Source organism: Nanorana parkeri, unplaced genomic scaffold (genome assembly GCF_000935625.1).
Source record: "Nanorana parkeri isolate BGI_ZX_2015 unplaced genomic scaffold, ASM93562v1 scaffold1173, whole genome shotgun sequence".
In the NCBI taxonomy this organism is placed as follows: Eukaryota; Metazoa; Chordata; class Amphibia; order Anura; family Dicroglossidae; genus Nanorana; species Nanorana parkeri.
Window position 1 is genome coordinate 276,946 of NW_017307441.1, and position 26,633 is coordinate 303,578.

The 26,633-nt window shown below is 39.6% G+C and overlaps 1 protein-coding gene across 1 annotated transcript in view; it reads left to right on the forward strand.

Annotated features, from left to right (window-relative positions):
- ARMC1 (armadillo repeat containing 1) overlaps positions 1 to 18,144 on the forward strand; it is a 25,393-nt gene extending 7,249 nt beyond the window's left edge. Inside the window, exons 2-7 of the mRNA XM_018568339.1 lie at positions 97 to 299; positions 1,998 to 2,089; positions 10,178 to 10,367; positions 14,324 to 14,440; positions 15,584 to 15,658; positions 17,525 to 18,144. Of these exons, the coding sequence (XP_018423841.1) occupies positions 138 to 299; positions 1,998 to 2,089; positions 10,178 to 10,367; positions 14,324 to 14,440; positions 15,584 to 15,658; positions 17,525 to 17,716 (828 nt within the window). The 5' untranslated portion in view covers positions 97 to 137 and the 3' untranslated portion in view covers positions 17,717 to 18,144. The remainder of the gene's footprint in view (positions 1 to 96; positions 300 to 1,997; positions 2,090 to 10,177; positions 10,368 to 14,323; positions 14,441 to 15,583; positions 15,659 to 17,524) is intronic.
- Positions 18,145 to 26,633: the final 8,489 nt, after the last annotated feature.

Here is a 26,633-nt window from a genome sequence, read left to right on the forward strand (position 1 = left end):
TTTAGCGATAGATCTATGTTATTGTTTAACTCTGCATAGTGTTCTGTCTTAGCATAAGTTGAGAGAGCCTAATATTGAACTTTCTTCCAACCTTAGCTATTCTTTTGCGTATGGCATAAAATAAATTGTTGTGAAAAATGAGCGGAGAGCCGGATGCACTGTCAGTTGTTAATCAGCTGCGGGACTTGGCTTCAGATCCTTTAAACCGGCGAGCCATCGTACAGGATCAAGGATGTCTCCCAGGCCTCATCTTATTCCTTGACCATCCCAATCCTCCAGTGGTTTACTCTGCTCTTCTGGTAAGTGCAGTTACATTGTTATTTTCCTGTATCTCCAATCATAAAACATGGCAGAGAGAACTAATATCTGTTTTTGATGTAAAATGCATTTCTAACCAGATTAATGTCTAAGTAATGGGTTTTCTATTCAACAGTGGTAGCTATTGCTGTTGCTGTATTTAGTTTTTTTCATCTGTAGCACTTTACATTCACAGGGTTATTCAGAAAAGGGTGAAGAGTTTGGAGAAGGCAGAAGAAGTGAACAATCTAGGACAACATAGCTGAACTGGACAGTGAGCTAAATTGAAGAATATTTCCAAATCAGCTATGTTGTACTAGAATGTTCACTTCTCCTGCCTTCTCCAAACTCTTCACCCTTTTGTGAATAACCCTATCAAACTTTTGTCTCATTGTAGAGACAGCTGCCTTTGCCAACTATCCAGGAACAGCTAACGTTTTACCCAATACGCGCTTGTTTACAGACATAGGGGGAGCAGGTAGGAAAAGCTCTCTTACGCAAAAGGATACACACCATATAAACCTCAAGCTACGGTATTACAATACACAAACTGATATAAACTTGTAGTTAGTACATATCCCAAAACATTAATAGCACCTTAAAATATCCCCCTTCAGCAACAAAATAAACCTCCAAACACCCTAAAATTTTATTGAGGCACTTTAATATGAATACAAAGGTTAAAAATCAACCACCAATAAAAACATCTAAAAGAGGATGTTGATAAGAGCAGACAGTATAAATATCTGTCTATCCAATTTGTATTGATCTGCTAACAATCAGGACCATAATGGCATGAAAGTTGGGGGAAATAGAAAGGAAGGGGGGCATAGGGAGGGAGGAGGATGTGATCGGACTTCATCGGTGTACAACTTCTTGCTTTCCTATAATTTTGTTGAAGCTAATGGTATGCTTGTTGTTGGGGAGTGAATAATAAATATTGGCCACTACATTGTTTTCATCAGTGCTCTGATTGGTTGTGATTCTAGTACAAATTGTGCAGAGTACAGGCAGCTGCACTATATTACCAAAAGTAATTGGGACGCCTGCCTTTACACGCACATGAACTTTATTGGCATCCCAGTCTTAGTCCGCAGGGTTCAATATTGAGTTGGCCCACCCTTTGCCGCTATAACAGCTTCAACTCTTCTGGGAAGGCGTCCACAAGGTTTAGGAGTGTGTCTATGGGAATGTTTGACCATTTGTGAGGTCAGGTACTGATGTTGGAGGAGAAGGCCTGGCTCGCAGTCTCCGCTCTAATTCATCCGAAAGGTGTTCTATCGGGTTGATTGCTGACCCCGCTCTGTCATTCTACGTGGCTGGGTTGCTGCTGTTCCCAGTTGCTTCCACTTTGTTATAATACCACTAACAGGTGACAGTGGAATATTTAGTAGCAAGGAAATTTCACGGAACACCTGAATCCAATGATTTGGAGGATTTTCCCAATACTTTTGGTAATATATTGTATTTTGTTTGTTTTCATTGTTTGTGGGGGGTTTTATTGTGACCTCTAAGAGACATTTACAAATGACCTGCTGACATTGCAGTTTTTTTTTTTTCCGTTTTTTTACCTTAACAAGTAAAGCTAAGGGTAGATGATTCTGAACATCTTCCCATTGTCTTTTAATTAACCCTGGTGGTGCTAAATAAACTATATCTGAATTCTGTGCATGTCCTATAGAGATTTTTCTTTCTTTCAGGCTCTCCGATATTTAGCAGAATGCCGTGCCAACAGGGAGAAAATGAGATGCGAGTTGGGGATGATGCTGAGTTTGCAGAATGTCATTCAAAAGTAAGTTAGAAACCACAGATTATATCTTGCCATATAGAAGGGGGAATATTCTTTTTTTAATTCTTCTGCTTTGTAAAACCTCTGTGGAACAATATTTGGTATTATTTGCACACAAAAAAAAAAAGATAAAAGTCCCATTATTCCTTCTTGCACCTATTATGTTGAAAACATCTTTGTAAGTTGTTATAAACATTTGCCCTGTGTAGAGAATGTTGGGTGTCTGGTAATCTTTGCTGCAGTGTTTTGGCTAACCACTAGATGGAAAGCAAACTACATACTACCAAGAGCCAGTGTCCATTCTTCCTCACAAACTAGTGCTTTATTGTTAATTGTGTTTTTAGATTCGCTTAAACAATGATACCTGAATCATGTTTCCTCCTCGGATATAAGTGAAGTTAACCTACTGCCACAAAAGCCTTCATATGTTTGGGGTTTATGCACACAGGCAAAGCACATGAGGGGAATTTTTGAATGTGTTTGGGACAATTTTTTGTTACAAGGACAAAAATGTCACGCTAACCGCAAAATTGTATCTGTTATGCGCCTTACGAAGTGTTCTTCTGACACACTGGAACTTGTGTGTTTGTGGGGACGCACACAGCTTACTAGCACAAGCAAGGGAGTCACTCTAAAACAGGATATCGGGACCAGTGCTCCAGGGACCAACTGATTCTGCTGGAAACTAAAACTTTTAAACATTAAGGAGCAGCATCCATTGTAAGAGATTAATTCAGCATTTGAAATACCTTAAAATCCTTTTGACTTTAATATCACTTTAAAGTGCACCTGTGTTGACACTATGGACATTTATCCCTTATGTTGACGACGGTAGGCATCTGTAAACAGACTCCTATAGCAGTTGGGAGATTTTTTTTTATGTTTCTTCTGTAGTCTGTTGGCTTTCTGTTAAAAGTGAATCACTTCTACTTTTGCAGCCTGTGGAGGTGCTTGTCAGCCCCCTATGTGATCGCAAGAAAGTTTAGTAGAAAAGAAAAAAGAGCTAAAAATTAAAGTCAAATAAAATGAATAAAGTCTCCACCCCCCACAATTGGCCTCCCCCTGTACATGCACGTCACATCATAAACACGCGCTCTGGTGCGTCACACATGTTGGGGTATCACCATTCATGAGAGAGTGAGAGCAATTTTACTTACTGTTAACTCTAAATTGATGGCTGGTTACGGGTTTTAAAAAGCTGCCTATTTTAGGGTACCATAGTTTGTACTTTCACAGTAGCGCACAGATTTAAGGCTTGACATTTTTGGCATCTATTTACACCACGAAACGTCATCTTTTATAATTTACCAAAAACATGGGTAAAATATTGTGTGCACCAAATTAACTTTAGCATTTTCTTTTACTACAAATCTGGATTTGACAAACCATTGTGCTCATACCATGCAACATAACAAAATTGCAACTGCCACTATTTTATTCTCCTTGGTCTCATCTTTTTGGTGTGGGCAGCAAAGGGATAAAGTATTACATATTCCTAACAAGCAGTAGATGATGAGCTTTGAAACCAGCAATATCATTTCTTTTTCTCTTGACTCTTCTGAGGTATGTAAAGGTAGTGAGGGGGATTTATCAAAACTGGAGCAGACAAAATCTGGAGCAGCTGTGCACTGCAACCAATCAGCTTCTCTCTTTTATTTTCAAATCTTAACTGAACAAACTTAAGAGGGAAGCTGATTGGTTGCCATGGGCAACTACTCCAGATTTTGTCTGCTCCAGTTTTGATAAATTCCCCTCACTGTATATTGCGCTCTAAAAGTAAAAACTGTCTCTGTGAAGACTCAGCCATTGAGGAAATCGATTAGAATTCTAGTTTTAGAGTTTACAGACCATCAAAGGCTTATTGCTAATTCTAGCCTTTACCCGTAATCTAGATGTATAAATGACTGGAAACATTCAAAAGACCCTTCTTCAGTGGTACCTTACCCTTTATAAGCTTTCTAAGTTCCTATCAGCCAGTTACCGCAATGCTGGCAGAGGTGTGCACAAATTGAATGCATGTATGGTGGTATTGCTAGAATATTAAATTCTCTTGTCTACGGCATTATTACTTATGTCAGAATTGTTAACGCATCTGATGAATGCATCCGTTGAGCTAGCTGTATTAAATCTGGGTATAGATCAATTTCCTGTGTCAGAACAGCCAATTAGTATGCATATTTGCATTATAAGTAAAGCAAACATTTTGCATGATTGGAAATCATCCAACGTTCTGAAATTAATGGAGATTCTGAGTTTAATAACCATTGCTGCAATAACATCCCTTTTAAAAATTTCAGACATAATAGATTTTTGATACAGTGGGGGTACTGGTTGAATCATCCAAAATGCTTGGCGCAAAAGAAGTTAGAAATGACAGGATAAGATGGAATTCATGGCTAATAAAGCTGTGGAGTTAAGAAGTCAGAGGGGGGAGAGGTGTGGTATCCTGTTGGGGTAATAGTGATGCACTATTGTTGTTATTTTTGTCTTGCTATTGTGATTGTCTCGATTACACTAGCCCAAAAAAGTTAGCAGCAATTAGGAATGCTGGAGCATTGAACTATTTATAGTTTTGTCTATGAAAGTTATTAAAAAATAAAACAAGAACTAGACCTAAAAAGAGGATTTTGCATGTTACCTCTTTAAACTAACCCTTTTGCTGCCAGCAGTGTATGCTGTAAGTCCCTGGCAGCAGGCCCCTTTCAACATACTCCCAGGAAGCTATAGCCGCCGGGACTCTGTTTAGCTGTGTAAAGTCAACGGTCGGCTTAACACTTGAAGCTAAGACCCCTTTCAAGGGCCAGTAAAGTGTGCCCCTCCCCGCCCGACACCCCAGCCTTGCTTCCCGGGCTCCGTTGCCCTTCCTGCGGACCCAGGACTGACATCATGGGTGTTGGCAGGTAGAGGCGAGAGAGACCTCGCCAATCTCCCCGCTAAATGTAGTCAGAAGCAATGCTGTTTGCATCACTTCTGGTTCCTCAGCTGCCGTTCTCCAGCTAGAGAAGCCGGGAAAGCAGCTATTCAAGTACGATCTGCACTTAAATAGCTTCTTTGAAGTTGAAAGGGGACACTAGGGGTCCAATAGACCCCTAATGTCACTTTTAAAGAGAACCTGTCACAACTAATATACTATCACATAGAGGGCTTGTAAGCCCTCCCCCATGTGATAGTCCCCCACGTACACACGCTTACTAATGTAAACGCTTCGGGTGCACCTACATATGAAAATAATGATCGCTCTACACGTGTTAGGTATTGCATGCGCCACAGTGAGAACAATAATTCTAGGGCCAATATTCATGGTTAACTGATGACCTGTACAGGCTCTTAAAGCACTGCCTATGGACAATTTGGGATTGTTGCCATCTCGTGAGCGCACACCATTTTTAGGCTTGTTGGGTATCTGTTTACTCTGCATAACCTCATATTTTATATTTTACAAACAAAGGATAATATATTGTCTTTTTGTGCACTAAAATTGTCATTTATACAGAAAGTTAAGGTTTGAGAAAGAGTTGCGCTGTAATCATGCAATTTAAAAATGTGCAACTACAGCATTTTATGCTTTAAGGCAAGCACAGACTACACTAATTGTAGGTGTCTGTCATAAGGGCTTGTTCACACCATATACAGTGCATTTCAGCGCAGTTAGCTGCTGGAACGCACTGTATCGAATAGTAAAAGCCCCCTTGCGTTCTGGGGCGGGAGGGGGTGTGATGCATTGAAGTCAATAGGACCACAGCCATGCCCCCCCACCTGCACCAAAATGTGTGGCATATCAATGCCTGCATTCTGGTCCAGTGCAATCGGAAAAAATAGTGCATGCAACATTTCTCCCAATCGCCCTGGACCGCAAAGAAGACACTGATATGCCACGAGTTCTGGGCGGGCGCCCCAGAATGCAAGGGGGAGTTTACTATGTGATACAGTGCGTTGCAGCAGCTATCCTTCCTGGAACGCACTGTATATGATGTGAACAAGCCGTAAGAGATTAGTTGACTTGCATATTAGCAGCCCTTCTAGCTTTAGAAACTGAGACAAGTTTGTCAGCAGTTTATCAATAAAGACCTTAACCAGACTAACAGTTTTCTTTAACTCTTCACAGTGTTTATCACAGTTTTTTTACACAGACTTGAGGGGCTGCTCATCCAAGGCTCTGGGGCTTCCCCCATATAGGTTGAACTCGATAGACTTGTGTCTTTTTTCAACCTGACTAACTATGTAACATAAAAAACAAAAGGGAACAGAGGGCCACATCCGTGTGTAAAAATCGTTTATTAAAATAAATAAAACAAGGGATATGTGTACTCACAAGCAAACATTTTCATCACGCTTTAACAACAAACAAGAGGCCACACTGTCTGTTAACCCAACATGGTATCGCCCCGTCTATGTACTACGTTTGCCTCCGGTCACATCACCATCCACCGGCCGCAGTCAGCCAAGACTGAAGCGGCCGCTGTCGGAATACAATGCAAAAAAAGCAAGGGGATTCCTCGATCCACACTTGTTAGCATTGATGGAGGAATCTGTTATATTTTCTGTGGGCTGGACGAAGAAAATATAACTATGTATACCGAGCTTTAAGTGTCTTCATTACTTTGTCAGTCAGTGACTTGGAGCAAGTATGGATAAAGTGATGTCAGGGCTCCTGACCTTGAAAAGCAAGAGCTGATCCTATTCTTTCCTCATGGCAAAGCTTTTTTTGTACAAAGTTGGTTCCCCATTTGGAGACATTATTATTATTATTATTATTATTATTATTATTATACAGGATTTATATAGCGCCAACACTTTGCGCAGCGCTTTACAATATAAGGAAGACAATACAATCACAATACAAATCAAGACAAGATGGTAAGGAGGGCCTATAATCTAAAACGGAGGGGGAAAGGACTAAAAAAAAAATTGTGTAGATTGTATACAGCAAAGTAGATATCGGACTCATTTTGATAAACTGTAACAGTCCTTTGTAAAAACCACTGTTTTCAGCAAGCTGTAAATAGCAGTCACATGTTTGACAATAACAGTCATTATGGCAAAGTACACGTGCCTTCATAGCTTAGTGAACTGCCTTTTAAAGTGCAAACATGCCAACAAATAGCAATATCCATGACCTTTGGGATTATACGGTTTGGCTTCTGCATATACAAATGCCAGATACATCGAAATCTGGGTGATAAATCCACATCCCAGAATAAATAAGACATTCATAAAATGTCACGAGCAGTACACAAGGCTATGACAACATAGGGAAGGTTAAAGAGTAGATTAGCAAATGCTTGCCTAGGTTAAATATGCCTCCTTCTCCTCATAATTGAACTCACAATTACCACTCATTTTAATAAAATCTGCCTCATTGAATTTCGAGTTGTGGAACAAATCAGAACAATGTCTGATGTTTGCATCTTTCCTGCAGCAAGACATTCCAAACATTAACTCCTTCAACCCTCATTGCTTGCTTGACTGCACTCAGCTTGGATGGGAGAAATCTTTGTGCAGGCCCCCGGCAGTGAAGGGCTAATCTGGTTTCCAAAAAGAAACTAAACTTTAAAGACATTTATGTTATGTCAACTTGGGAACTCTTTGTCAGCAGAAACATAAAATGCCAAGTCTGACTTCAAGTCAAGCTTAAAGACATATTTACTTGACTTTTCCGAAGAGCAGAAGTGACACCTTCCACAGTTCCATACAGAGATAACACTGAGTGCATCCGATGCTGAGCATAATCAAGAGCAGAGCACTTTGTCAATGCTGGTATTTATGCATGCTTCACACATTTTAATGTCTCCATATGAACTACATTAAAACTAGCAGCTTCAACTGTTGTTAAATAATTGAATTTTATGGCCTGTAAAGAAGGCTCTTCCCCCTGGTAACAGCTTTGTTTTACATTGCAAAGGCCAAACTTTTTTTTTTAATTATATTTTCTTCTCTATAGTTTACGATAATCTACGTGTTAAATAATTCAGCTCATGAAGATATAGAACACCCGCTTTTGCTAGATCTGCCTTTAACAGGCTGAGGAAAATCCATTGCACTAATCTGTTCTTTCCAATTCGTATTCACTTAAAGTGATTAGGAGCGATTAATACAAGTTTAATTATCAGCTGTCCCTTAAAGCTACGAATGTTATTTGTTAGGACAAGGAGCCTATCTGCTCTAGTGTATCAGTGGAGCTTTTTTTCCCCATGTTGAAGTCTATATTAGTGGTAAATTGTTGGCCTTTTATTCAAGCGAGCCAATGCTTAGTTTTATGTTTAGCCAAAACTCTTTTATTTATCTAGAGTGGTAGAGGATTGGAACCTCTGTCGGATTTTAGTGCTATACAGGGCTCCATTATGGTGGCCATACATTCATTGATTGTGATTAACCTATGTACAAGCGATTGATCATCTATTCAAATTTTTAAAAAGCCACATGCTGTATTATTTGAAAATACACTCTTATCAGAAACTACCTATTTAAAACATTGAATCGATTTATATTGCACTCTGTTCTCTGACCTATATTGCACTCGGGTCTCTGAAACACACAGGTGCTAATTCATTCAGAAGTCGTACTGATCTACTGTTACCTCTGTGACCAGGTTACTGCATTGTATGGTGCTATGCGTTTGGCTGTTTTCTCTTGAGCTTACAGGTGTCTTTATATGATGTATAAGGTGCCAGATTCTGCCTGATATTTAGTTATAGCATGCCACTGTCACTTCTAGTATTTGGTCACACATATTGCACCACAGCAGTTATAAGTATATCCGAGAATTGACACTGCTCACTGACACTTAGTTTATAGGGCATAGTTTAAAGCTGTGGCACCACAGATCAGCTGGTGGGTATCTGCAGGCCCCTGGTGGTCCACGGACTGCAGTTTGAGAGCCACAGTACCTCGCTTGTTCTCAGTGCCAATTTGCAGACATGATGTTTACACTGAAGTTAAATGTAAAAAGGGCTGTTGCCTTTCACAAGTATGTGATGACAGTTCTGGAAGCATGGAGCAAGAAAAGGCAGAGGTAAGAAATTATATTTGCAAGCTGCTTGGCAAAGCTGTATACACTAAAAAAAGCTTGTGTTTTGAATGTGCAGTTTAAAATGTATAGGGGGGGAAGCTATCAAAACTGGAGCAGATTTGCACCGCAAACAATCAGCCTCTATATCTCATTTTCAAATCTCTGTGCAAACTGAAGATGGGCAACTGCTCCAGTTTCTGTCTGCTCCAGTTTTGATGAATTCCCCCCCACAGTCTCTTGACAGTATTTCCTATTAGCTATTAAATATAGTTGTTTAAAAGGGTGTTTCATTTCACATAGTATTTCCAGATAAAGCTGATAAAGTGGAACAGAACTAAGCTGGATGTCAAAGTAAATGTGAACCCTAGCTGGGTGATTTTGTTTGCTACCGTACTGTGTATTCTAAACAATTTGCATCAATGTGTTAAAGCTTAGACCAGTTTTATGTAATTTGGTTTATATATGCAGTAAAGTGACTGCTGATGTGCTCTCCTTCATTGAATCCTGACCAGAATTTTTTTTTTCTTTGTAAATGGGTTTCACATATGCAGGGCTTGAAAAATTTGGCGGTGTCTCACCAGTCAGTCAAAAATTTCACCAGTCAGCATGATCTGACTATAGCCTTGCAATATATGTTAAAAAATTTTGGGGACAGATAGAGCTTTGTTTTGTGACCCCACAGGGGGTTATTTTTTTAAACTATATAATGAAAAAAGTACCATAAATGTAAAAAAAAAAAGTTTCCCTATGTTATAAAACATTTATTCTCACCCATATTTTTAGTACAACATAAAAATCGGGGTCACGTCTGGTAAATAGACACCAAACATGTCAAGCCTTAAAATTGCGTGCGCCCGCAAAATCGCAAAAAACGCCCATACGCGACAATTAAAATGCTTTTACCGCTCATCAGTTTAGTGTTATCAGTGATTAATGGCTCTAGAATTATTGCTCTCACTCTGACATTTGCGGCGAAGGCCGTACGTAAGAAACTAAAGCTGATCGTAACCTTTATGTGTACAGTGTAAATGTTTATTCAGGCACTTGAACTTGTCTTTGTGATCATCTTTACCTTGGTACAGGACTACCACACCAGGGGACACACAGCTCCTTGCCACTGAAGTCTATGACCTTCTGCAGTCATCCAGCACAGCAGATGGCGATTGTATGAATGAGATGAACTCACGGAGGCGGAAAGCTCAGTTCTTTCTTGGAGCCACAAATAAACGTGCCAAAACTGTGGTCTTACATATTGATGGCCTTGAAGATACGGTAAATATTGAGCTGTTAAGTATTTGATCTCTAATATAGTGTTTTTATTGTGCTTTCCAGCAGAGGTTTCAGGCAAAAAGTACGATCAGTGAATTGCTAGCTCTATCCTGGGAACTGTTCTATAACTTACATATACTTCTAAATATCTAATTGCACATTCCAACCCAATTTTATATATTCCCTTGCCACTAGACTCTCGGGTCAAGCATTGCAAACTGTTTCTAAATGATTCTGTGCCAGGCAACTGCTCTTTCATAGTACAGTATATTGTGTTGGTGACATTGAAGTGAGCTCAAACAAAGGGCAGTATTTGAGACCAGGGAATACTTAGCTTGCCTTTTTCACAAGCAGAGCCATTCAGAAGATAAGGCTACTAGAAACTGTTGAGCTTGACTTAGCAGTGGAGCACAGTGAATACACAAATGATACTTAAAAACATTCTGGATCTCCCAAATCCTTTTCATTACAACATTTTCGTGTTTTTCGCTGGAATTTGTCCTTTAGGAAGGGGCTATGGATATGGAAATCTAAACCGTTCTCTTAAAATCCCAGTAAAAACAGGCCTCTCTGTGTGACAACACTTTTTGTGTCTCAGGAGTCCTTGTGGTTCTAATATTCCTTGAGATGTAGAGAAAGTTAACCGTGCAGAATTCCAGTGCATCTTCCCATTATCCTCTGGCTGATGGTCATAAATGCAGTTGTACAAAAAATGAAATCCTGGATCCCTTGGTTCCCTACAGATCTGTATCTCACCCACAGCCACTAGAATAGTGGCAGTGCTTATAGCCAGTATGTGATCTGCAGCGCCGATGAGAAAATACATTTCTTCCTTCTTTGCCCCAGTGAGTTGCCATTATTCATGTACTGCTAATTCAGTATTCTGTTTGTCAGAGAGCTCATTTGCACATTGAGAACTTGCAGAATTTGCATATTGAGGACAGATCTTGCAGGTACAACAATCTTTACTACAATATCTTTGCACATATTTACAGCATAGTCATGCAATTGTATATTGCATCTTTCACTGTTTCTGCAGTTCTTTATATCTGGTACCCTACCCACTGCCTAATACTTTAATTGATTTACATATCTCCCATCCTTCCTAACTTTAGACAGTGATAGTTTTTGCACCCAGTTCTGCTTCCCCAAGATTTGATTTACAGCACATTATCTATGTCCTATTGGCCACTGCTTCAACCCACATTGGGCTTAGTCTTGGACAAGAAGGCTAGCTTGGTTCAACACACTGCAAGTGGAATTAGCCAGCTTTAAAAGAAGCTAGAAAGACTTTACCTGCTCACACGCTGTTCAGGAAGTATTGGTTGCTGCTACTGAATGTTCGATAAATGCAGCTGTGACCATAGGAGTAGCACAGCTTGTGTAAGTGTTGTGCCTGGAAAGGTGTGTGCTAAGATTCATATGGAGTCAGGAAGTGGCAAACAGTCTGATAAGCTGCTGGAAAGAAAGCATCACTAAATTAGCACTGCTTTGCCAGATTGATTCTTAGAAGAAGAGCAATGGCATGTAATGTGGGGGGCTCACATGAGCATTAGTGTAACTGGGCCTGTTTATGAGCATAAAAGTTGCATCACATATTTGAGGGTCAGAATAACTGAGGGTGCATATTTTTGAGGGACATCTGGGGGAGCATACAGTATTGCATCAGCAATACTTTCTGAGATTGTATGCAAAATTGTCATTGTAAATACTTATAGCATAGCTATCTATCCTTCTAAATATCTACACCACACGCCCCTAATACTATACAATGGTAACATTACACACAGATGGGATTTTTAAGGTGTTCAGCATTTTCTATAAAAAAATATTCATTTTTTTCATCATAATTATAATAAAACAAGTTTTCATTAAAAGATAATATTGCAATACATTTCAAAGGTGTATGTTACATCATCCATATGTATACCAAATCTGTTTTCTACCACATAGCTTCTAGGGTCTGAGAACAGATTCCTTTCCAGAATATGCTTTGTAATTAGTAGTTGAGATTTTTTTTTTTCATTTTTACGCTATTTATAGAACTAGATCTACTTCTTCAAAACCTATGGAAAGAATTCGCAATATGATGTTGCACATATACAAGGCAAATCAAATTCCCAGAGGGACTTAGAAGATAATATCACATTGCATAAAGAGCGACGTCACCTATGACTATAGTGCAGGGGATCTTAGGCACCTTTGATGGATTTGTACCAGCTAAAGGTGTATGTTGCTGAGTATATAATTACATCTAGGTACCTTCCCTAGATTTCAAAAGACTACAGGCATCTTCCATTACTTCTTCCAAAGTCCAATGCGTTAATGTTCACAGATTATATACAGTTCAGTTCTATTGGATCCATGATTGCCTATGGTATGGTGCCTCCATCCACTCAGCCAGCTGTGGAGTGCACTCATGCATGTAGACTCCAACAGCGCAGTAGAGAGAGACCTCTATGGGATGGCGAGGGGCAGGGCATAGAGAATGACAATGTGACAATGTCCTGGAAGCAGGTGGTTGGTTGGCATCAGGTCCCTGGGGCAGCATAACCCTACATTCTGTGTCCTGGAATGTACTATAATGAAGTATGTTTGCATGTATCTTTAGTTTTATTGTGTGTTACTGCTGTAGTGCTCTGAGTCCTCTCCAAACATTTTACTACCAGGTTGTGAAGAATAGACATGCCCCCTCCCCACATCCCACAGTACAATTTCTAGGCATCCCTTCATGCCACAGCTATCACTTGGGACATTGCTGGGTAGGGGAGTGCTTATGGATTTCTTATTGCATCAATCCTCACAATACAGTGCTTTTACAGGCTTTTTAGGAAAGAATTTGCATGACATCACTCTGAACAGTCTAAGTATGACAATATAGAAAAGGGAAAAAGTCACAAATTATATGGTGGCCTAATCTAAAATGTAATTCAGTCCATACATTCTTCAGCACTAGACATAATGAAGCAAGGAAAATCTTCACGGTTAGAGTGCTTTTAAAAGAAAGTGGATTGTCTGGCTTCAAAGTAACAAGAGTGAATGGCGTGCACAGAGCTCGTGATGTGCCGATTTGCTGAAGGGTTGCAACATCTGCTTTGATGCGTTCCGTCAGCATGCATGCAAGGTGTCTGATAAACAGAAATAAACGCTAACTGCTTAGCAATAAGCACTTCAGTCAATCAAAGCTTAACCAAGGGGAAATGCTTTTCTAATCATATGGAGCAAACAACTCCTGGCTTTTCAGCAATGCTTTATGATTTACAGCTCATTTTATCCACTTGGATTTATTATTTTAACAAGTAAGCATTGTACCTTTTTAGTCACAAGTAGGGAATACATGCCAAGGTTGTACTCTGTTTAACCAAGCATAGATTTCCTTGACTTAACAGCTTTGCTGTTGGGGCAACAACTGTATTGAGAACAAACGGTGCAGTTACCATATCAGCAAATCTGTTAATGCATGAGTATATTTAGGGGTGTTGTCTACAATTCTGAAGTTTATAATGTGTGAAATTTGCTTCTCAAAAAATATTTCTAGTTTATGAAAAGAAAAAAAAAATGCTAAGTCCTGTAGCATTGTTGGTTCCCATAGCCAGTGGTTTTTCCAGCTGCCTTTATTTTCAAAAGCAGATTAGAAAATGCAAACAAATATAGGTTACCATATAGGTTTCTGTGGGGAAACATTACAAAATAAAGTCACCATTTTGTATTTTCAACCTCAAATACTATGTACTTATTTCCCCTCTACTGTTGCTCTGGAGACCACTTCAAATTTTGGATTTCTAATCACTTTCGGTCTTGGTTTCAGTGGTCACCAGTACAAATAGAGGATAATTCTCCCTTGGGCAGGATAGAGTTATTACTCCTAAACACTTTCTAATCCCAAAATTTTTTTGGCTTTAATTGGTGAGCTTTATATAGGTATTGCTTTTATATATGATTTTTTTTGTTTCCCGCAGTCCCGAAGGAGTCTTTGTGAAGATGCCCTGTTAAAAATCAAAGGCGTCATTAGCTTTACATTTCAAATGGCAGTTCAGAGATGTGTGGTTCGAATTCGGTCAGATTTAAAAGCAGAGGTAAGTGACCACTTAAATTCGTTATGCAGTAGGGATGCACCGATAACGATAATAGTATCGGTATCGATGCCGAGCACTCGTACTAGCCCAAATGCTCCGATACTTATCCCGACACCGGAACTTCAGGTCTGACCGGCAGTGCCGTGAGACAACATGGACCTGACTTCCCGGCCAATCAGGAAGCCAGGCCGTGTGTAATGACTCTCCTCCCGGCTTTCTGGTTGTCCAGAAAGCCGACTCAATGTTGATTGGCTGGAAAGCCGTTTTCCCAGCCAATCAGCATGGGGCCAGCTTCCAATGCCAATCAGGAAGCCGGGCCGCGGGCAATGATCTGACTTCCGGCTTTGATTGATCAGGAAGCCAGCTCTATGCTACCGGAAGTACCAGTACTCAGTATTGGCAAGTACCGAGGTATAAATATCGGTATTCGATACCGAAAAAAATGGTATCTGTGCATCCCTACTATGCAGTATTAAGTATGGTTTTTAAAAATTTTATAAGAGTCTACAGCTCATTTTTATGGAATAAAATGTATATGTACGCCTTAATAATGTATCTTTTAGTTATACCAAATACTTTCAATTATATATTTTAATTATCTGTTTGATAAATGCAAAAAAACCCGTTCACCCAATCTTGTGTGCCAATGACTTCCTGTGCTCTCTGGTGACTGTTGGCTGGAAACAAAGCTAACTGATATCTTTGTGGACTACAACCCCCCCCCCCCTCAAAACGGAAGTAAAATAGGGGGGAATTGTCTTGGAGTCTGAACACACCTCAAACCAAGGCTGACCGCTATAGACACAGTGCAGTGAGCGAGTCTTGTCATCCTAGGACAGGAAGTGTATTACTGGCAGGATTATTAGGTGAAACAAAAAAATACTGCCACCACATCAATGACTGGAGTGCTGCACTATATACATTTATTGTTCTTTGGATTAGATAAAATGTAAAGGTTTTTTTTTTCTTGTACAATATTTTGGGAATACTTAGATACTATTGTTTTTAAAAAAAATTGAGCCTCAATCATTTTGCTAAAGTTTGGCACATTCATACAGCATGTACAGATGTGTATTCTATGTAATTGTGGTACTATGTCTGTGGTCTCCCATGATAATTGCTGTGGGTTTTACTTTGCTCCAGGCTTTGGCCACAGCAATAGCATCTACCAAAGTGATGAAAGCACAGCAAGTGGTGAAAGGCGAAGCTGGAGAAGAGGTAGGATATGAGTCCAATGAGTGTACTTAATATGTATTTTAGTGCAGTGTGATTCCCCCCTCCCCTAAGGTTCTCCACTCTGAATAGTTCACACTTCTGCCTTCAGCATCCCAGCTGTTGCTCTGCTTGTAATCTTCCAGCTATTACTGCCTGAATGTGTCACTCTGCGAGCATATTAAGAAGCACCGCTGTAAACAGGCTAGTGTTTTGCTAGTCACATTTGCTAGCATGCTCAGTAATGATTAAATAATGACAGCCGCCACATATATTACAGTCTTGTTTTATCTACAGTCCAGCTTTCTTTTTTGGATTATTTGATGTTTCACGCATACAGTATGTAATTTAGCAGAGCATACAAAACTGGTATGATAAATGGCAGATTGTAGGGTTACCTGCTACGCACAAAGATCGGGATTACACTTACCCACTGTTACATTTCATTCTTTGGTGTACGTTCCTGAAGACTAGACTTTTAAGCGCTGTAAGATTATTAGCTGCATAGATATTGAACATCCTGAATAGAAAGTCCAGTCTTGGAGCATATCCTTACCTTTGCTACCCCCCATGCATTTTCCATTGAATTCAATAGAAACACACGTCAATGCTTGTTGATGTGCATTATTACTGCACTTTGTTTGAATGCAAAGCACATGATAATGCCTATATTATTTCATATAAATATATATTTGTCATACACCACGATATGTTGACTTGCGTCATGATGTGCCTTGACGTGGATTTTAAGGTATATGTTGGCATGCATTTTAATTTGTTTTCATTGATTTTAAATATAAAACACATAAAGCAAAACACAAGAGTAAATCCCGCATAGTAACCCTATCTACCATTATATTAAGCTTACTTTTTTTCGAAAAGGTAATCTAGAGGTTTGCCAGGAGCCAAACAAGCTCGTTCACTCTGTATGCATAAAAACACCACAGTATTGTTGTCCTTCAGAGCTACTCAAGCCTTTTGTTTGTAGGCACTGTGATAGAACCCAAGGCACGGTAGTAGAAGGTGTCTATATTCCCCCAATAGTGCTCCACTCTGCAGTTTGCGTGTAGTGCAGCAGGGAGAGAAGCCAGTCCAGAGTTTCTGCCTGGCCCAGCCATTGCCTCACCTGCACTTAATGAGCAGCACCAGGTTGTCTGAAAGTTAGTTGGAAGTGGGCTGGAGAGGGGAGAGACCAGCAGCAGTAAGGGATACTGCAAACACTTCTTTCTATGAGACTGAGAGAGGATTTATCTCAAAAAGGACTAAAGCTTCATTTGAAAGGTTTGTGCATCCATTTGTTTTGTTTTCCTTGGGAACAAGTGACATCACATTTAAGTTGTGCCTTTTTTTGAAACACTCTGTTGAGCAAGGATTTTTGTTTGCTTATGCTTATTTTGCCTGTTGTGCCAGACCTATTAATAAAGGCAAATTACTTTATTTTGAACAATATTGCATCATTGTGTGGTGTTTCCAACTGTGAAGACTGTGTGGTTAAAGATCCCAGGTCACAGCACTGACTTCCAAAAACCTGTGTCCACATCCAGTAGATGGTAAGTGAGCAGGACACCATAAATAAAGTCTTAATTGAGGCCACAACAGTGGATCACTCTTAAAGATAAGAGTGATCCATCCTGCACATAAAATAACAAATTAAAGTGCAGCAGAAAATGTGCATAGAACAGAATGGAATTTCTCCCAGTTGGAGAGATGTCCACTTATACCTTTTTGTTGTGTCTCTTCTATGGTGGGACATAGACAACAATAAAACCTGACAGATGTACTAACCCTTCCCCCGCTCTATCCCAACATAACAAATGCTGGAGTTTCACTTTCACATAATCCTACTGACTCTTCTTATATCTGTACTTAAAGCTGCTCGTTCCATTTCAAGATACTCCTGTGGATGTGGAGCAGAACACAGATTTACCAGACTACCTACCTGAGGATGAAAGTCCGATGAAGGAACAGGACAAGGCCGTGTCTCGAGTTGGGGCACATCAGGACAGTGGAAGCAGTTGGCTCAGCAATGCGGCAAACTTTTTATCCAGATCCTTCTACTGGTGACATGGGCTTAGGGACTAAAGACTGCAACAGCATTCAGAGATATTTCAATCACCCCAGTGAAGTGCAATTCTGCAATAAAATAATCTGCATAAAGTTTTAAAATGACGCAAATTACGCTGTGTTCTACATGTACAGTAACACGCTTGTTAACCAACATCACGGACAAATGTTGTAGAATGTGTTGCTTCTTTTTATTGCCTGTTGCCTCACTTTATAAATGGGTCCACCCTTTGCTATTACACTGTCCTGTTATAAGCCAAATGATTGTGATAGTGAACACTTGTTAATGTCTCGATTCAGCCTTAAGGTCGCTGGTATGTCTATTACACAGGAGTTCTCTGTCCACCTCAGTACTCAGGACCTTTATTCCCATTAGACATTAGCAGTGCATGAATGCCTTTTACAAAAATATTCTTGTTCTTGCCTTATTTTTTTTTCTTTTGTCACCAGATGCACAACCTCATTGTTTTAATTTGTCACAAAAACTAAACACCATCCAAACAAATGCCTTTGACACCATAGAGATAGGTTCACAGACTCCATACATTTAAGACTAAACTGAGTATTTATGGGCTGTAATCCAATTTTCTTTCGGTCGAGACATCTGCTGGTACTGCCTGAATCTTTGTAAAGGTTACTAAATATTATCATTCTACTAAATATGTAACCTGGTGGTATGAAAAATGAGTACATGTATTTATTGAATATTTGTTTTAACTAGCTAAAAGCAATGCAAAATTTAAAGGGTAACCCAACTCAAGTAGAGAGAGACAGAAGTTTGATTTGTGAATAAGTTGTATCCACATCACTTTTCTACTGTTGTGAAGTCTATTACCTAGCACTTTTGGCTCTTCTACCCTTGCTGCAAGCTAATGCACAGGCAGAGAAGCCGGAAGAGAAGGGGGCAAGAGCCAAAAGGGCATGACAACATGTGATAGGTGCATGGGTTATGTAGTACTTGCAGACCAGATTCACCTCACCACTGTGGGTGAACTATGTTTGCTGTTACCCTTACATTACTATGTATATGAATACATAATACAGAAAATCTCCACTAAGCAATGTTTGCATCTTACCATGCCATAGCTGTTAGGTCTGAATAAAGAACTTGGGAAATAAAGCGCAGATCTTCTAAACCAATAGCAGCTCTCCTTCCTTTGTCAATCATAGTGATGCAATTTTTGGTAGTTCTGGATGCAGATAGAATATGATGCGCAGTCATCTTAAAGCAGAGCAGGCACAGATAGCAAATTACTGTGTTGTCGGGTTTACAAATCAAGCTAATCTACATATCAGCAGCCTTTCAAGGATCACAAGAAAGGATAAAATGATTCCTATATGGAGAACTGTACAGCTTAGGCTGTTAGAAACCATTGCATAGATGGACCTGAATTATTCTTTACCAAAAACATATTAAAGGTCCCACTCGTAAAAGAAGCTGCCAAGGTTGATTTGATGCTATTCCTTAGCAAATGTGAACCACTATTTACAAAAGGGTTCGGTGCAAATTCCAGGTGTTGCTTGCTATGTACCATGATGCCGTTTTTAAAGACCTCCTTAATGACCCATCTTCTTTAATTCCAATATAGGTGTTTTTTTTTTTATATTTGCAGAAACTTGTAATATAAAAGATTGAAGTGTTACTTTTTAGATGTTGGTTTACAACCCCCATGGTTGATCGTCTCAAGTGTTGTGTGTCTTCCTCCAATGGATCACGTCCTATTGCACAGCGAGGTTATAAAAGGGCATGATACGGTTTTATTTTTTAAGAACGTGTCCTCCTTTTGATATATAGTGTGGCTGTGCCTGTTAGAGTCTATGGAGAGGTATGTGTCTTTTTTTGTATAATGCTGAGTATTTAAGATGCTGTTGGTTGTGAAAAGGTAGTGCATGTTGGGCTTACCAATTACTTAGTAAATAGTCCATATAAGAACTTTACAGTATGAGCAGTAACCAAAGGGCACCATTTTGACCACTGCCATGAATTCTAGGACTGGAATCGGGCTAGTTCCAGAAATAGTAAATGAAATACACTTAAAGCCCAACAACAGCTGGGAAGAGTTAGAACTACTGACATTGTCCTTTTTATTGCCGTTTGTGCTTTTCTGTTCTGGTGGCAGCCCCTCCCTGTATTTCTTGTAAGTGTGTCAAAGAAACCGGAATCGAGGGGACTTATCTCCAACAGGCACACAGAAGTAAAAAAAAAAACTTTCCCCCATAATATCCTGAAGAAAAAAACATTGGCTGGAGTTATGTATTTTCTTTATCAATCTACAATTGCAACTTAAATTTATTGAGCCCACTGTACATTATGTCTGTACCTGTGGTTGCCTTCTTAAAATAAAGAGAATTCCCCTTCTAAAGTGGCCTCTATAGCTGCCGATAGTTTTCCAAGTCTCCTTTCATTCAGCAAATCACAAACGGTAGAAAGAAGATTTGTTACAGCTGCACCTTGTTCACTGTTGTCTACAGACAAATTGCAGGTGTTTAGACGGTGGAAAAATCTGAATGTGGTTGTAAATTCTCATTAAATATAAATATAACATCATTCATTTTGTTCACTTTTTTGTGTCGTGTTTTTTTTTTGTTTGTTTTGTTCAACTCCCTTTTTTTTTTTTTTAAATACGGTAATTGCAACCCCATGGAGGCGTGATATTTGAACAGCTCCAATACATTATTGCAAGTCAGAAAAGTATTTTACAAACATTAGATTGGTTGTATTAATTTCTGCTTCTTTCCCTTTTTCACAATTCTCTTTTGTCGCAGTATATATTAAACATTGAAAGGTCTCTTGAGTTTTTAAAGTGACTCTTTACTACAATTTCAGCAATAAAAGTGCCAAGAGTAGACACCAGAAGATGTCTGACTTCAGAGCTAAGCCGTGCCAACTACCATTCCACTTTCCCTTGAGCATACCCCTACTGATTACTAAGGCACATTGAACTAGCAGTTGATCGCGCTGAGGTAAGCTTTGAAAACATTAGGCTACAATAACAAAGTGAAACTAAAACCGAGAGGGGCACGGAAGATACTTTTCATCCTAACAGCAGTCATCTTGCAGTATCTTCCACTTTCCCTTGAGCATACCCTTACTGATTACTAAGGCACATTGAACTAGCAGTTTAGTATATTGGGGTGCCTTTCAAAATACATGCCACTTTGGTACTTGTGTTTCGTTAATGCTCCTTCAAAACAGGTGTAAATGGGCCCTAAAGGGCTGTACAGATTCACTTTAAAGACCTAATTATAAAAGTAAAATTTCCATGGCATTATAGAATTCCAACTGCAGTTATTTTGTTTTCATTTGGTCCTTAAATGTTGCTAAACATGGTTGATTGAATCCATTGGGTACCCTTTGATAAGACTTGGTGGGTTTCCTCCAGTTCTGTGCTAGAAAAGTACAAGTAGATTAAATATTTTGATTTGCTTCCAGATAATCTAGTCTACCTATTCTGGTCCATGTCCCCTTACCGTGATCTCTGTGCTGACTAGGGTAAATGTACCCATTATAGCATCTAGGGTAAATGTACCCATTATTGTGCTTCCAATGCACTAAGGCTGCATTCACTTAGGGAATTCTGGCATTCCTGCATCCAGCCACAATCGTCTATCCCAAACTGGATGTAATTGCACCATGTCTGATTACATGTGGACTGCCACTAACAGATGTTGCGGCTATCACCCTGTCATTAACGTTAATGGGTACAGTGGTCACATCTGAATGAAGACAACTGGGATTCCTGCCACAAAAATCCGTAAGTTCTTGCCACAGGAATCCCAGAAGTCAGCATTTGTCCCTGTGTGAATGGGACATACTGCTAGTTACATCACTATGCCCCCCAAAAAAAACTTTGAACAATTAATGTGAAATGGCTGTTAATAACATTCACTTCTTTATGTGAAGACAATTGTGCATCTGTTCAAAAGGGGAACCATGAATTATTTGGCAGTGTGGTAACTTTGCTATGCACCCAATTCTGTGTCTGCTTCTAGTGGAGGCAACATAATGACTATTTGTAGTATTCTTCTATGGGACCTACTGACCAGGAAGTCAGATGTATGTTGGAAATTATTACTCTCACAGATCTGATTTCTTAAAACTTTTATATATGTACCTATGGTGGTTAATAAAGTGAGCTTGTCATGTAAATTAAGTGTATGACATTATTAGTAAAGTACAGATGTCTTGTAGCGCCTACAAATTTCTGCACTTGTCTCCAAATCCATTCCTTTGTATCTGGGAAGGACTATGTTTCTCAGGCTGTATACATGACATTTTCTGTTATCAAGTTTTAATGTTGAACACTTAAAGATACCTGCATCTCCCTTCAGCAACCTGTAAAACCTTGCTGCTATGGCCAAATCCTGGGCTGCTATTATGGGCAAATCTCTAGGCCCTTCACATTTAGCTGGCCATACACGTTTTTTTTTGTTCAGCCTGCGGTCTGAATGAAAAAAAAAAGATAAGATTCCTCCATCCACGCTAAATAGTGTGCATGGACTCATTTCCAACTGTGTCCTTTGTATTCTGGCAACGGGTGGTGTGCCGCTGTCGGAATACTTGAACAGCCTCTTAGTAAAGGGTGTCAACATGAGCACACGCTGTGTGAATTTTGGCTGGTTCAACCAAAACCGGCCAAAATTTGCACAGTTTATGGCCAGCTTTATTGTTGAAGTTTGCCTGTCTCTTTCTACCTTCTGCACATTCCTATTGTCCATTGAGGCAACCCATTGTTATGATAGGACAAAAAAGGAATGTGCGTGGGGGAAGGGGAGTGATGGTGTGACCAGGCAGTGTCAGAGTATTGCTGCTCAGAATGGTCCAGGATTTGGCCAATATCAGCAGTGATTAGAGCAGGAGTAGGCAACCTTCAGCATTCCAGCTGTGATGAAACTACTATCCCATCATGCTTCTGCCTCTGGAAGTCATACCTGTGGCCGTTAGTCTTCCACTGCCTTCTGGGACTTGAAGTTCCACAACAGCTGTAGTGCTGAAGGTTGCGTAGGCCTGCGTAAGAGGATGTTGCTTACTGACAGATTTTTTAAAGAGTCTTTTTCGTAGCTACATAGTTACATAGTATTTGAGGTTGAATAAAGACATTAATAGTAGCATTTTATCACATTTCATAGCTTCTGTGCGCAAATGCATTCCATTCAAGAGTTAATATATACCTATGATATGAGCACTGGTCATTTTGGTGTTGTGCAGGTTTAAGACAGAACTCCAGGCACAGTTTTATTTTTTTACTTTCAGATGTGTGTAAATAAAAGTTACCTCTCCTGAGCAGTATTCTACTGCTGGGTCACTGCTGTGTTCTTTAAAATAGCGGCTTTTGTTCACACAGCATACTACAGCTCCTGTTGCATTCACAGAATACTAGGCATTCTGTGAATGGATAAGGGGAGAACAGGGGCAGATATACAATATTAGGTTGAGCCCACAATTTTCACGTCGGCAGTGAGCCAGAACTACAATGGGAGCTGTAGTATGTGACGTTAAGAAAAGCAGTTATTTTAAAGTGACACTAAAGTCAATTATTAGATCTTAAAAATGCATTCAAATACCTCGACTATGAACAAAAATGTATCAGATGTAGATCCTCAATCTACTGCTGGAGATAAAAAAGGTGACAAAACTCAGGAGGTAAATCTTAAAAATGCATTCAAGTACCTTAACTATGAACAAAAATGTATCTTATTTGTGTATCACTCAGCTGTAGATCCTCAAATCATCTCTGAATTGGTGCTGACACTGTCCTTCCTTCTGGAGGGTGGCTACCTTTGTTCCACCCTGGCCCCTGTGTGTGTTATAAAGTAGCCACCGCTCCAAGCTCACTCCTGTGATGGACTACAGTCTCATGTTTAGTTTATTCATTTGTATTGAGATTGTAGTCCATCGCAGAAGCGAGCTTGGAATGGTGACTACTTTACAATGCACACAGGGACCATGGGGAACAAAAGTAGCCAACCTCCAGAAGGAAGGACAGTGTCAGCACCAATTCAGAGATGATTTGAGGATCTACAGCCGAGTGATACACAAATAAGATACATTTTTTTTCATAGTTAAGGTACTTGAATGCATTTTTAAGATTTACCTCCTGAGTTTTGTCACCTTTTTCATCTCCAGCAGTAGATTACAGTGGAGTTCCATTTTAAACATCATAACTGGCTCATTTATAATCTAGATTAAAATCTGGAGAGGATTCTTGGTATTTTTCCTGTAATCAAAAGATGTAAAAGACGAGTCAAGAGCAACCCTTTTACCTATCTGTAAAAAATAAGTAAATGCATCTGGACATGCTGTATTTTTCTTGAATACGAACAATACAAAAAAAAAAAATACAGCAAGTCCAGTTGCCTTGACTTATTTTTTTACAGATATACCGTGACCTGGATGAATAAGAACCTTCACAGACGAGACCTTTTACCTGTTCTGTACTCTTTGGTTTAATCAAATGTGGGCCCATTCAAACTGGAAAATACAAAAAAAAACCTTCAACTTTATTGGAAAGAATGGGAAAGAAACAGTTAAAAAAAAAAGCCTTCAACTTTAGACCACAGTGACTAGTTTTGTACATGCTATTAATGTTGATTGCTGTCACACATGAGCAGTAGATCAAAGGTCAGTATTATTTTTACTGGAAACTCTACAGTCACATAACTGACAGCTTAATAAAGCCTCTACTAATGCAATGTTGCTTCAACAAAGCCCATAGACTAGAACATAAAGTATTTGGTTATTTAGTCTGACTTGGGTTAAATACTCCTAGTCCTAAAACCAGAAATGTTCTCCAATATGAATTCCATTTATAAACTGCATTAGGCAAATGTTTCCCAAGCTTTCAACATCTTCCGGTAGACGGAGACGTGTCTTGTAAATAATAAGGCGCTCTTATTAGCAGCAGGGCACGTCAGCCTTTTACTATTACATTGTGTGCACCATCTAAATAGTGATAATAATTTGTAATCATAATAGTTGGAAATAGACTTTCTTTTCCAGTCACCATAATATACATTGCCTGTTATTGCTGCTTTTCTCTGGGAGCAGCCTGTAAATTACATTTTAAAATATGTTGTGTAAAATAAAGCTATAAAATCAAATAGGTGTGTTTTTTTTTTTTTTTTTTTATTATCGCAAAATGACTCCATTCATCTATACAGACCTTATTTGTTCCTTTGTGTTATTTAAGTGGGTTGCACGAAATAGAATTAGCATAGGCTTTTGCTGTGGATATTCAGGCATAACTGCCTTTTTAAACGTCATTCTGCTGCCGCTGGAAAATGTAGCGAAGCACATAATGCATTGAACCACGATTTCATAAAAGTGCAAATCCCCTTTAAGTAAACAATGTTCATCGACCCTAGTTGTGTTTTTGTATCAACTAGCAGTGAATAACTTTAAGTTCAAAGTTCATTATGCTTCCCGTTCCCCTCTTAAAAAAAAAAAAAAACACCTGTCCCCATGCTGATAGAAGGTATTCAATGCAGCCTCCATTACGGTCTTTGCTGTTACTGTGTATGGTAGCCACAGGCACATGCTCAGTAGGGGAGAGATTGCAGGCAGTGCTGCAGGTTTTCATGGCTACCAGAACACTACCCAGACCAGCAGAGAGCTTCTGGCTGCATCAGATGCCTGTTTTTTTGTGTATGTTTCTGAGTGGGGACACGGTTTGGTTACTGAAATGGTTTTTATTAAATTTCTCTTTATATGGAACAAAAAAAAAATGTCAGGTCATATTATTCAATAGTAAAGTATATCACCAGCACACCAAAGTAAAATCTTCAATGAATGGTCATTTTATTGATGTAAACGCATCTCGTCATGCCTGATGAAGGGACCCTGAGTGGCCTCGAAATGTTGCTTTATGACGAGATGTGTGTACATCAATAAAATGACCATTCATTGAAGATTTTACTTTGGTGTGCTAATGATATACGTTACTACTTGAATTTGAAGTAGCGCCATCCACTATCACTGCAGCACCCACTTTAAAGGGACATTCCAGTAAGGAGTGCGGTGGGAACCTCTTTGGAACATATTATTCAGTAGGGCACATATCAGTAATGCCAAATACCAGAGTCTGAGTGACAAGGTACCTATTTCTTCTCGCAAGTGAAATATGTTGCTCTGAACATCATCATCTCATTCATGGTCTGGACAAAGATGATTTCTGCCTAGTGTTTGCATTGTGTTTGAAATCATTAAAGACTGTGCAGAAAGTCTCTAGTTGTCAATCAGATATACCTATCAGTAATATATGGGGAACAGCAGGAAGAAAAGACTCCTTATATTATTTCTAGTCATCTTTTACACATACAGTGTAACCGAACAAACTGAAGAGAGAAGCTGATTGGTTGCCATGCACAGTTGCTCCACATTTTGTCTGCTCCAGTTTTGATAAATTCCCCCCATTATGTATAAATGATACACAAATACAAGGTTTTTAATGTAATATAATGTGATATTTACGTTTAGTTTATCTTTTTTCACATGTCTATCTCAAAATATGCAGTCCTCAGTGGGCATCAAGTTCCTGGCCATAGGAGCTGTTGCTCGCCATTAGTGATGAACCGAACACCCCCGTGTCCATATCCGAAACGTTCGGATACGAACTCGAACTCAGTGCAAGTGAATGGGGGTCGAACGGGTCCACAGCTGCCGGTACATTTAGGAGAACTGTGGCTGCAGCGGTCTGCGTCCCTTCAAATTCCCGCTGCTCTCCGCGCCTGTGTTGCGGGGACACAGACCGCTGCATGCCTTCGCTGCCCCCCGTACCTCCGCTGGTGTCCCGGCCTCCAGTCCCCTGGTCCGTCGGCTTCTTCTCTGGTCCGGTCGCGGCTCCTCTGCCCCGCCCCCCTGCCTCCTCTTCATTGCAGGCTGGGAGCTCTACCCAGCCTGCTATTGGATATTGTAAAA